This window comes from Acanthochromis polyacanthus, chromosome 17 (genome assembly GCF_021347895.1).
Source record: "Acanthochromis polyacanthus isolate Apoly-LR-REF ecotype Palm Island chromosome 17, KAUST_Apoly_ChrSc, whole genome shotgun sequence".
NCBI classification, from domain to species: Eukaryota; Metazoa; Chordata; class Actinopteri; family Pomacentridae; genus Acanthochromis; species Acanthochromis polyacanthus.
Window position 1 is genome coordinate 18,804,723 of NC_067129.1, and position 13,376 is coordinate 18,818,098.

The following is a 13,376-nucleotide window of genomic DNA, read 5'->3' on the forward strand; positions in this document are numbered from 1 at the left end:
TTAATTAGTCAGAAAAAAAGATCATCAAACTTCATTTCTGTCAAGTGCCAAGAAATGTGAATCACACAAATGACGCTTTAAAACATTTCTAATGAAACACAGTGAATTGACTCAACTCGGTTGTTCGCCCTTTTGGAAGAGTGACTCACGCGCAGTTTCCTAAACACATGATAATTGTCTTTCATTTGTATATGTACAATGCTAATTTCTCTGACTATGGCATCTCCTCTGTTTGTATTTGCTCTCTTTGCAGACAACTTATGGGCCACCTGTGAAAATACTTAAATGTTATTAGTATGGCTGTTGAAGAGCTGCATAGCAGTGGCAGTGCGTGGGCGGGAGCTCTAATATGATTGGCTCAGGGACACTGTAAGCCTGAGTGGCAGCCCTTAATGGGAGCCCTGGAGAGGTAACCCAACAGCTGTGTGTTTGCAGCTAATGAGAGATGGGGGAGGAGTAAAGGATCACAGACTGGAAACACTCTGATAAACTCTTGCTTCAGAATGGCTGGGGAAGATAGGAAATCAAGTTTCCTCCGGAGGACATTGCTTAAGGCTTTTTCCTTTGTGACAAACCCCAGGTTTGACTCATTGCTCCTGGTCCATTGCTTTATGCTTAAGCAGTTATGATCACTGGCATCAGTGTTTGGGAAGAAAGGAAGAGAGTAACTGTGGCGTGGGATGGATTTCACTCCCTGCTGAGCCATGCTGATTTATAGCCCTGAGCAAAAGCATTGTTTTTTTAATTACACTGCTGCAGTTTTCACAGATGATGTCAGACATAACTAGTTTACTCCACTGTTCACTAACAGGATATTCTGTATCATGTGCAATTGGTAGTCTGTGCCTTCACTGGCAAGAAAACAACATTATAATTTGCATTACTCCAACCTAAAGCAATGTTAACATTCAATTCCACTAATTTTCCTCCAGCAGATACAGAAGACTGGGATGCTTCCTCTTGCTTATTATAACCGCCTGAGGGTGGCGCCAAATGAATAAATAGTGGCCAAACAGCTTCCATTTTAGGCCACTCATTTTGCTACATGTAATGCATATCAACAAGTAAACTGTCAGCGCGGGCTACCTGTTACATCAAATTTACACAAACGGCACAAGCAGTGGGTTTATGTGAGCAGGAGACGGGGATCGTTGTGCAGCGGTGATGAAAAATGAGCGCACGGCAGGCCCCTGTGATGGCACGATTTACGCGCGTTTAATAAGGTGCATTCCGCCGTCTGAGGTGACCCAATTTGATGAGATCTTCTTAAACTGTAGGAGCCACACAATTTCCTGGTAGGCAGCCCTGGCATAATGTGATGTTGAGTGTGAAGTTGCTGTATGCTGCGGTGGATGAGAGCCCCACCTCCTCCCACGCTCCGATGAGTAGAGAGAGAGAGAAGGAGAGAGAGAGGGGAGCAACTAACCTACCCACAGTGTCTCACCACTTGCTCTCTGGAAATGCTTCAGATGGGCTTCTTGTTTAGGACCGGTTAGCCGTTTCGTGTTTTTGTTTTGAGCGTTGCAAAAAAAAGAGAGAGAGAGAGAGAGAGAGAGAAAAATGACATCTCTGCTGCTGTCGCTGAGGCATCCAGTGCGTCCTTAGAGTGCGCTCTGAGCTACTTATATCTGCGCTGGAGAAACTTGGACTCAAAGGGATGCGACAAGGACTGCCTATCTTGGCAAGGCATCAGTTATTGAGGATTGGAAATGGCACACTGTAGGGTCTACCTATGGAATGAGCCTCTGGCATAAAATGGACTCATCTCACACGAACTGATCTGAACTTAGAATATTCCCACGGACAGAGAAAGAAGAAAAGAGAGAGGGAAAAAAAAAAAGCCGAACGACGGTGGACGCAGGATCCTGAATTTTGATGCGGAAAGTTCCCCAATACTGAGAGTGGATTTTGTGGCCGCTGAAGTGATTTTGATGTCAGCACTGTGACGGAGGTTTGAGGGTTGGACACCTGCCTCTGGGAGCCCCGGTGGACATATCAGCTGCGGACGAATTTGGCTACGCGACAAGCGCTCGCATTGAAGTCTCTGGCACAGGTACCGTAATGACTGCAGAATTAAGCAAGAAAGTTGCATGATTGGTCGATTCTTGTTGCAATGTGGGTGAAGTTTCTTCCAAAATATCCCCGACTTGTCTAAAGTGCTGTTTTTTAAAATTATTATTTATTTTTTTTACCAGGCCGTGGTTGAAATTTATACAACAACTTGTGCGCGCTGCACTTTATAATAGCCAACCAAATGCAGTAACAGCTGCCTGGTGTTACAGGTTGATGGGATGCTGTGCTGGAGAGGCAACAGTCTCGATCTGTCATCCACAATAAGGATCCGCTGCGTGATTGAGGAAGCGGTACATTGCAATTAAAACACATCCGAGTGGAGTTGCAGCCTCTCCGAGTGATGGTATTAAGTCATTAAGTCTGCGTATCATTGCACTTGAGCGGCAATGCGAGTTCATGCGCTCCAGTCGGATCTGTGCTGGCGATCGGCTAATTGCGTTTTATTGTGCCATTATGATTCTGTGAAGCAGAAATTGCGATCCATTTGTATCATCCCTCTCTCGTCATTTATATATCACACTGGCCCGCAAACGTCATGCTAATTGCCTTTATTAGTGGACCTTTATTTTGGCGCTGTTTACTCACCAGTAACGATCTGTGCGCAGATTCTGACGTACAGGCTGTCATGTTAATAACTAATCGGCGGGTTTCCTGTGGAGGGATCCGTGCTCGTAATTGAAGGGAAATTACATTCAAAAAGCAGAAAAAAAAATCTTTGATCAGCGCATCCGCTCCGGGGAGAGTCTGGGCTGTTGTTTTTCGCCACTCCACCGACCACCAGGCACATTTTAATAGTCTGCTCAACATAGTGATGTCGGTGTAAGTTCCCACACAGTGAAACAGCAGCTCAGAATATCTTGTGTTGTCAGTAATTGTGTTTACTAGCCCTCAAAACAGGTAGTTGAACAATAGGGAACTTTCCTGCCAAACCTGCACAATAATTTTCACTGTGCCATGTAATGGAGCTGCTGAGGGGAGGCTAAGTGCGTGATAAACAGATCAAATTGTACAAGAGGCACAAAAGGAGTGCTTTTTTTTTTACTCCTCAAACAGGTATTCCAGCTTCATACAGCGTACCTTTTCAAAAACTGTAAAATAACCCTGTAAGGAAACCTAAATGGACTCTGCTTTCAGTTCACAGCAACAAGGAGTTTAGATTATAGGTCAGCATCTCGCCTTCATAGTGATGTATGGATGCAGCCTCTTTCCTCTTGATTTTTTCTTTTTTCTGTGATGGTAGTGACCCTCCATCGGTGTTTTTTGTGTAGCTCCAGCTTACATATAATCAAACGCCCATGCCCTTATCGAGTGTTTTCTAACCAAAGGCCATGTCTTTCTCATTACCAATGGCTAAGGGGTTTGCAGTCGGTAGAAATGTGCAGCTCTAACATTTTTGCAGTAAATTCTACTGGTAGATCAGCTGTGTAAGGAGACCCATAGCAGTGATGCTACCCATCATAAATCATGCTGGTGGGAGGGTAATGGATTTTACCTGTTATACTAGCTAAAGGCGCAGAGTCAGCCAATATATCAAATCACATCAGTTGAGAAAATCATTAAATCATCTGTTATCTTTCCACACTCGAGCAAAAGCGGGGAAGAGAGCACATCTTACAGCAGAAATTCATGAACTTGATTTGTAGTGGGTAACAGGTGAAAATGCAGGATCTGCAGGGATTTAAGTGATGCTGCAGGATCAAGAAAAAAAAAACTCTTCCCCGCAGTTATTGCAAAACAAGCAATTAGTGGGAAAGATAAATCAGTTTCATTCCTACGTTCAGATGATTTGTTTCTCCTGACACACCTCTTACCCTTTCACATATTAGTGATTTACAATTATGCCTCAGTCAATTCTGCGCTTGAGTCACTTCTGCTGGACCTGTGGAGCGGCCAACTTAAAGAGCAAATGTCACCCAGTCAGTCAGTGAGTTGACTCAGTCAGTGGATAGTCTGTCTCTATGGCAACCAGAACTGGCGCACATGCTCCGCACCACAATTATAATGTTCTTCATTTTTTGACTACCTGCTCTTTTTTACCTGAAATGACAACACTCCACCTTAAACTCCTTTGTCTTTTTCACTTCTCTTACTCTGAGCTAAATATCTTTAGAAAAAACACTTTTAATCTATTTCAATACCTTTTAAAATAATGCAAGTTATTTCACTTTGCAAATAAATTGTGACATATTCTTGTCATACAAAGTGAACAGATGCTGGCGACAGATTGATGATGGTATTTATTTTGGCAGCGGATGACTTGATGAAATGCATGATGTTCATTACATACTTCAGACTATTTTACTGTTAAATTAAGTACTGCTTTGGTGCTTTTTATATTATTCGAATGCATCTCCCACACAGAAGTTATATTCAGTCAAACAGAATCATTTTATTTTCTGCCCTATATTTACCCCAGTAATAACAGACATTAGTATTTGATAAAAGTAAAAAAAAATTAAAAAAAATACCGCTTGCGTTTAATGCACCGGTTAACCTTATGCTTCTCCTTTCCTCCCACCTCTAAAATGTCAGCACTCCTGAAGAGTGTTTGACAGCTGCCTGTGGTGCAAAAGGTTTTTGGCAAAACACATGTGGCACACTTTTAGGATGATGGTCTCCAAGTCATATTTCTGCATTTTCCTCCAGTTGGTGCTGGAGTGGGTCTGTCATGTAAGCTCGAATGATTAAAGTTTTTCAGAGGTCATTGCTATGACTTGGTTCAGCAAACCGTGGTCTCATTAAAGCAAAGAATTGTTTCCTTGGGAACAACTGCACAGTTTGACACAGGCTTGGACGCTGATTGTAGGCACGTACAAGTTGAAATGTTCTCTTGAGCAGCGGGGTCAGCTGGGTGGCGCACCGTGTGAGGGCTCGGTGTGAGACTCAATCAGACCTTGTAGTTTGACTGATGTTTAGCTGCCAGTGAAGTCTTTCACCTTCTCCTCAGAGGAGCTGAGCGGCGGCACCGACGCTGGGCACTGAGCCTTTAGGGACTAGAGGAGGGGGGTGGGGATGGATAGGGGATTGTAGGCAGTTGCTAGGAGGAATTTGTGAGTTTGCTATCATTTGGAATGGCAGCGGAGAAAATTGGTAGATCCATGTGGTAAAGGAGAGATCAGAAGGAATGGGAAGGGCGCCACATTGTTAGTAGACAACCCCCTATGCTGCATCCATTGTTGAAATTCAAGTCTTCTGTTTCTTTTGAAGTTGTTGCAACTACTCCAGTAGTCTGATTGTGAATGCATCATGTTTTGCAGCAGCCATCTCCTCTTTTGCATATGTTGTTTTTGAGCACACCAAATCCACTTTTCTTTAATTATTAAAAACAAATATAATTGTCATAAAAGAAAAAAAGAGGATTTGGGGATTAAGGTATGCAAGTGGTTTCAGAACGAGCGCAGTATCATCCAGTACTTATATTTTCAGCCTCTTCTGTCTCTTTATCAGCAATACATGGTTAGAAACATTTTTAGCACTGGAACGTAAGGGACAACAGACTCCCAGGTGGCATAGTGAGGGTGTGAGTGAGAGCCACTTTCCCTTTTCTCTTACCGCCAGTCTTATCTGCAGAGGTCGGTTGCAGGTGAAGGGGTATGCTCGGGTGAGCTTCCTCCAGCAGATCGTGAGTCTTTAGAATGATGGCCATGCTGAGCATGAGTCATGAAGCACTGACTCTATAGTCTGGTCTTGTGCTTACACTTGGCACCCCTGATGACCTTAATAAGCTGGGTTTAGGCCAGGCAGTGTTCTTGCTGCGTGGCAAGCCCACTCCGATGTTCCTCAGGGTCTTAAACTCCATCGCTAAGCAGTTTTGCCTCAGCTGCATTCTTTGTTGCAAAGTTAAACATCTTCATGAGACGAACGGCAGACAGCAAACCCATCAGGCAGTTTGAGACTTTCTTTGAAGGTCCACCTTCATACTGTGGTACAGGCTGCCTTCAGTTTTTCTCTATGTTGGAACCATCTGGACCAGTTCATGATCATAGCATGAGGCTATGTGCTGAGTACTGCTTCAATAGTAGAGTTAAAGTTCTCTCCTCAGTCAGACATTTGATGTCTTGATTGTATTTGGAGGGATATTTCTTCACAATATCTGTTGCCTTGGATCACCTCCATAAGGTGTCTGGCTCAGCGTGTTTCCTGGTTTGTCTATTTGAACAAGATGCTTTTTGCAGCAAACAGGAATTACAGTTGGAGCCCTCTACACCTTGAAGAGGCCTGATAGTTCTGCGTGAAGGAAATACAGTGTGTAGTACCCATACACAACTTGTATTACAGTAGGTCATCCGAGCATTATCCAGGTTTAAGTTGTCCTGTGGTGCAGCCTCCAAAAAGTAGCTTTGAGATTTTCCAGTTTTTATGGTTTGTTCAGTGGACAAATGAAAAAAAGTTTCTACAGTGGATCTCTTTTCAGTTTGATGCCACAGTGTTGCCACACTGCTCCAACGTTGACAGTATAGATTTTAATAAATTTCATTTTCTAAGCCTCACATTTACTGAATATTCCAAACTTCTATATACAGTATCTGTTCCACTAACTGGCATTTCTACTGCAGAAATCAGTACTTAAAGAAGACAAGACCTTAATTATGGACACCACCAAGAAAACACTTTGATTCGAGGGTAGCTGATTATGACTCTACTATTGAAAAACAATAAAGGGGTTTCTTGTTCCTCCCTTTGATTTTATGCTGAGTCATGTATCGCGCTCTGCCTGAATCAGCTCGTAGTCTTGTGGGTCTACCACACCATCTGGGATGGCAGATGATAACCAAGTTTTTCAGAGAAAAAGTGCTGAGATGCCAGATATGTCACACCTAGTTGTGTTCAGCAGTTCTAATTTCTCCGTTTTGCTGCTCAGGTAGTGAACTTTGAGGCGCACAGTAGTCCAAGAAGTGTCGCATCCTCCAGGAGTAAAAAAATCTCTGCGCAAGTTCCCCCTTTGCCAGCACAATACAGCAGTTTGAGAAAAGAAAAAGAAGCTTGATTCCTTCAAGCTTTTGATAAAATATTTGTGCGAAGGCTGAGAAATGTGAGATAAAAAAAACCCAAAGGCATGGTGTCAATAATATTCAACTGATAAGAGATTCTCACTGAGTGATGGCAGAACACATATTTCACAAACAACATGAATTTTAATGGAAATGTAAACAAAGAAAAAGGAACGCCAATCCACTGGGCTGCCAGGCACGGTGCCATCTGGAAGACAGGCATGAGGCCAACTGGAAGACATTAAGTCATGAGTGTCATCAACCATAACAATCATGTCACTATCAAAGCACGCCTATTCATTCTAGAAGTGGCTGTAATGGTAGGGGGGCAGTCACAGCTAAACAAAACATTATGAAATCAGTTAGGGTTTTTTATTTTTTTATGGCCCTTTTGTAAAAGTCATTTTGCAGGCTTGAATTCGGCATTGAATATTCAACAAAGCAGATTAAAAAAAGATGCGTGCCGAGTAGGGAAAAGCACATATTGTTGGACTTATGAGCCATCGGGTAAGACAAGAATAATTATAGTATTCAAATGACGCTGAAGTAGTTTAACTGGCTATATATACATCTATATTTCTTTGTATGCATTTCCTTTAGGCAACTTGATGTGTTTATCTGAAGGAGTGATAGCAATATGGAACATTCCCAGTGAGATTAAGAATTACCTTTAAATTATATGGCAGATGATAATGTTGCAGCGTCAGTCTAAGGTGTGGAGAAATGGCTTTTGCACTGTTTCTGCTGATTATGTTTTTACTTCTGCCTGCCTCCCCCCTCTCCTGCACACATGAACACACAGAAAGCGCAGTCACTGTTCACGCCACATTGACCAGAGGTTCCCCCTGCAAATGTAAAAAAGGGACACGTCGATAACTGAGCAATTAGTGCATCAATAACCTGCACTTCCAATTTTAATGTATTCAAAAGGAATTGGATTTCTCATTGGATTTCTGTATATTTGCGTTTTGCTGTCTAGCTTAATACACACTTGCTTTACTCTTCTTTGGAACATTGTTTCATTCGAGCAGATGCACAATGTGCTGATTTCTCTCAGAATAACACTATTTAGTTGTATTTATGCAGATTTCTATCCGCCTTCACCCATACCAACTAAGGGAGTGCTGATTAGGCTTGCTCGTTTCCTAATGCTTAAACTGTGGGTGTATCCCCACACTAGATTCAGCACCTATGGTATCTTTTTTATTTATTTTTCAGTTTAGAAATCTGTGTAGAATTGATTGGAAGCACTTTTCTATGTTTGAGGTAACATAATGATTCACCTGCAAATGACTTTTTGTGATTAAAAAAAGTGAAGAAAATTGTATTGGTTCAGTTTTCTTAAGACAGAGCCTTAAAAAAGTATTTAATATGGACTTGTCGAGTCTGACTAATACCTGAGGCATAAGGGCCAGTATCGATTAGTATACTGCAGTAGTACATCACTAACACAAACCCAGCTCAATAGATTTTGTACACAAGATTCCTCACTAAAAGCATCAAAGTGAGCACCGCACGATTAGTAAGTCAACACTCACTGATGCACCCCTTGCACAGAAAAGTTTCAAAAATGTGGCTGCTGTGAAGTTTTCCAAAGCACTGGGCCATAATCCTTAACCTCACTGTTTGCTCCCATTTCAATTACCAATAGCACACACACAAACTGAGGAAATAATTATAGTCTAAAATCATTGCGGCATGAAAAAGGAAAAAAAAAGCCAGAAATCTTTAGCTGCAGGGAATACAGATCAAAGAAGACAGTAAAATAATGGGTCGTAATTACAGAGTTGAAAGGTTCAAAATCAAACATAATGATTACAGCGTTTGAGCTAGCCAGTAGCAATGGAGCGTGGATAGAAATTTCTACATTGTGCATTGTTGAAAGCTGTATGTGATGATACTGGCAAAGTTGCATAAGCCGCATGAGAGGAATTAGCCCGTGTGACCCTCAGTATGCAAACCCCTGTTGTTAAAGGCCTCTCTGATAAACAAATAGATCAAACAGTTCATCTCTCTCAACAGAAAATATTTTGGCAGGATGGTATGGATTTATTCTTGAGGGTAGGTTTTTATACCATAGGTTATTTTAGAGCTACATTGTTTCCCCACTCAATGTCGAGTACTGTAATACAGAAATAATGAGTCTCTTAGGCTGTGAGATTTTGTATTACATTTTTATTTGATTACTCAGCTGAAACAATCCACATTGGCCCTCAAGTTTGTTTTCTGTGTAAGCTCATAAGATACAATTTCTTGTTCCTACATTAATTTCTAGCTAAAATTCATAAATCTGAGATATTCATTGGAATTCTTGAAGCTCTAGAACAGAACAGAAGCCAAGCTGGGATATAGTTATGAATGCATATTTCTTATTTTTTTTAAAAATCGTCTTCTCTCTTTGTTGTTGCCTAATTAATGTTGTGCTTCTAGGCCTGCTGTGGGTTTTGGTACAACTTATTGACAAAAAGAATTCACATTATAGCTGCAAAACAATAATACAACAATGCAGTGTTTTTTTTTGTTATTTATGCTGACTAAATGTTTAACTATGAGTTGTGGGATTTTCCTTTAAATTAAATATCTAATCATGGTTGTCTGTGGAGCTTTACAGCTGGGAAGAGCATTATAGCAAAATGGTGAAAAGTGATTTCTATAGGAAACAGCATTTTGACCCAGGTTCTCTGTGTTATTTTACAGGCGGACCTTCTGATGACCTAATGGAACTAAATTTCCGAGTAGTACTGTTTTGGGTCGTGGTGCTGCTCTGTGGCACTGCTGAAGGCAGCATCCTGTACCGGGTCCAAGAGGAGCAGCCTCCCAACACTCTCATTGGTAGCCTGGCAGCAGACCAGGGACTGCCAGACTCGGGTCACCTTTACAAGCTAGAGGTGGGTGCCCCTTACCTTCGTGTTGATGGAAAGACAGGAGACATTTTCACCACTGAGATTCCCATAGACAGAGAGACCCTGAGGGACTGTCGATCTCTCGCAAAGGGTAAACCCTGCTATCTGGAATTTGAAGTATCGGTGACAGACCTGATACAAAATCAGAGCCCACGACTTATCGAAGGACGCATTGAAGTACAGGACATCAATGACAACACTCCACAATTTCCCTCTTCTGTGCTCACCATCTCTGTCCCTGAGAACACGATCATGGGGGCATTATTCTCCATTCCTCTCGCTACAGACAAGGACTCAGACAGGAATGGCGTGGCTGACTATGCGCTGACTGCAGGGCAAGATGCATCAACCTTGTTTGGTTTACAAGTGGCTGATGACAGAGGAGGGAAGCTCCCACAGCTCATTGTCCTGGGCAATCTAGATCGTGAGCTGAAGGATTCCTATGACCTCACCATCAAGGCAGTGGATGGAGGAAACCCTCAGCGCTACAGCAGTGCTTTGCTCAGAGTGGTAGTGACCGATGCAAATGATAACGCCCCCAAGTTTGAAAAGTCCACATATGAAGCTGAAGTTTCAGAAAATAGTCCAGTGGGGCACTCAGTGTTGCAGGTAAGACCGTAATGCTATTCTTTTCTTAAAGACCACATTTTAAATCAAACTGAAGTTTTCAAAATTAATTGCAACCAAAAATGATTTGTACTAGATGATGAATTGTTTGAAATTGAAATTCACAATTGGGATTTTATATTGAGATGCTAAGAATTCAAGCAGTTATCAGAAAAGGTATCAAGATGTTTCTGAAGAAAATGATTCCTCTTATAATTTTGTACAGCCTGACAAAATATGATGTTAGTGTAGACATGCATATTTTAAAAAGTGCAAAATGGCCTTACAACTCTGAATGTTCAATATTTCACCTATAAAGTAACATTTTTGGGAAGCCATGGCCACACACATTATTTCTTGAAATTAATTTTATGCAAGCTGCATTCACTCCTATAGTTCTAGTGGCATTTTTAAGTAATGCTGGAAATATTAGAGCATTAGAACATCATGCTAGTACAGGTAATTAAGCTGCTTATTGCTTTTGTTGTGCTATTATACTTGTGGAAACAAGTGTTAGAGATGCACAATGTGAGACTGTAGGCGTAAGATGCTCTGTGTAGGATTTTCTCAGCATACTGCTGTGAAATTGCACTGACTTTCAATAAAGAAATAGCGGCCCTAATATTTTACCATATGTTTTCATGGGAACCTAGAAAGGAAAATAAAAGAAAAAAAGGCAAATGACATGACCATCAAAAGCAGAGAGGAAAAGCAGTATTGAAATATGCCTAAATGAAGTTGTTCACATGCTGTGCTTTGAAGTGATCAGACTTTCATTGATCCATTTATTCATTCATCCAGTGACTAATGATTAGACGGGAAATCCTACACTGCTTTCCTTTAATTAGAACTTCAAAATGTTGCACATCATCCTTGTCTTTAACTAAAAAATATGTTTTGATTGTAGGTCAAAGCAAATGACTCTGACATGGGCCCTAATGGAGAGATTGAGTACACCCTTCACCAAGCAGTCGACCCAGTGCCGAAGCTCTTACGAATTGATCGATCCACTGGCATTATCTATGTCAAAGGGCCTCTGGACAGGGAGGAAATCAGCAGCTTGTCATTCTATGTGGTGGCCAGGGATAAAGGTCCTCAACCTAAAAGCTCGAAGACATTTGTAACCATTGAGGTGACTGACCAAAATGACAACGCACCAGCTGTGGAGATCCGTGGGATTGGTCTTGTAACTCACAGTGAAGGAGTGGCTAATATTTCAGAGGACATGCCAGTGGGAACAGCTGTTGCTTTGGTGCAAGTGTCTGACAAAGATGAAGGAGAGAATGCTGTGGTCACTTGTGTGGTAGCAGGAGATGTCCCCTTCCAGCTCCGCCCTGCCAGCGATTCCTCTAGCGACAACAAGAGGAAGTATTTCCTACAGACCACCACTCCTCTTGACTATGAAAGAATTAGGGATTACCGGGTAGAAATTGTGGCTGTGGATTCTGGTAACCCAGCACTCTCCAGTACAAACTCTTTAAAGGTGCAGGTGACTGATGTCAACGATAACTCTCCGATATTCTCCCCAACATTATTTGAAGTTGATTTTGCAGAAGAAAACCAACCAGGGGAGAAGGTTTTGGATGTTACAGCCTCCGATGCTGACAGTGGCACTAATGCTGAACTCCTCTACAATATTGTGGCAGATTCATCCATCAAAGGTTTGTTTGAGATTGACCCAAACACTGGCGAAGTAAGAGCCAGAAGCCCACTTGATCGTGAACATCGAGAACGATATGAATTTCGAGTCACTGCAGCAGATAAAGGGTCCCCTGTTCACAAAGGAACAGCAACTGTTGTAATTAAAGTCCTTGATCGCAATGACAATGACCCCAAGTTCATGCTTAGTGGCTACAGCTTTTCAGTTTTGGAGAACATGCCTCCCCTCAGTCCCGTTGGTATGGTGACAGTCCTAGATATGGATAAAGGTGAGAACGCTCGTGTTCACCTGTCAGTAGAACCTGATGGAGGCAAGTTTGTTGTTCAAAATGGAACTGGCACCATTCTCTCAAGCATCTCATTTGACAGGGAGAAAGAAAGCAGCTACACATTCCGTCTAAAAGCAGTGGATGGAGGAGAACCACCCAGGTCTTCATATGTGGGTGTTACCATCAATGTGCTGGATGAAAATGACAATGACCCTGTAATCACTAAGCCCTCCAACTCCTCCTTCAGGCTTTTGTCACCGCTTGCTTCCCCAGATAGCCATGTTGAGGTAGTGGAAGCTGAAGACCTGGACAGTGGGCCTAATGCAGAGCTGGTCTTTAGTATTGCTGGTGGTAACCCTTATCAGTTATTTCGCATCTCCCCCTCCAGCGGAGAGATCACCCTGGCAAAGGAGATGACCCGCAAACATGGTGGACTACATCGCCTTGTGGTGCGAGTGAGTGACAGGGGCAAGCCTGCGCGCCATGCCACTGCCCTGGTTCACATCTACGTCAATGAAACCATTTCAAATGTCAGCTTAGTGGAAGCCTTAGTTGGACACAGTCTTTACACTCCACTCGACAGGGACATTGCTGGTGATCCTGACAATGGTTTTGCTGCACAGCGCAGTAACATTTTGTTTGGAAGTCTCGCTGGTGTGGCAGGCGTGGTAATGTTAATTTTGGTGGTGGTATTTATTCGACACCGCATCCAAAGAGAAACTAAGAGTGGCTATCAGGCTGGCAAAAAGGAAACAAAGGACTTGTATGCACCCAAGCAGGCACCAAAGAATGCCAAAGGCAAACGAGGAAGGAAAGGCAAACCCCAGAAGTCCCCAAAACCTCTCGGGGAAGATGAAGAGGTCAGCCTTCAAAAA

The 13,376-nt window shown here is 42.4% G+C and overlaps 1 protein-coding gene across 1 annotated transcript in view; it reads left to right on the forward strand.

Annotated features, from left to right (window-relative positions):
* The first annotated feature begins 1,335 nt into the window (after positions 1–1,335).
* Positions 1,336–13,376, forward strand: part of LOC110956308 (protocadherin-1-like) — an 83,651-nt gene continuing 71,610 nt past the window's right edge. Inside the window, 3 exon segments of the mRNA XM_022201684.2 lie at positions 1,336–2,053; positions 9,762–10,576; positions 11,481–13,374. Coding sequence (XP_022057376.2) covers positions 9,782–10,576; positions 11,481–13,374 — 2,689 coding nt within the window. The 5' untranslated portion in view covers positions 1,336–2,053; positions 9,762–9,781.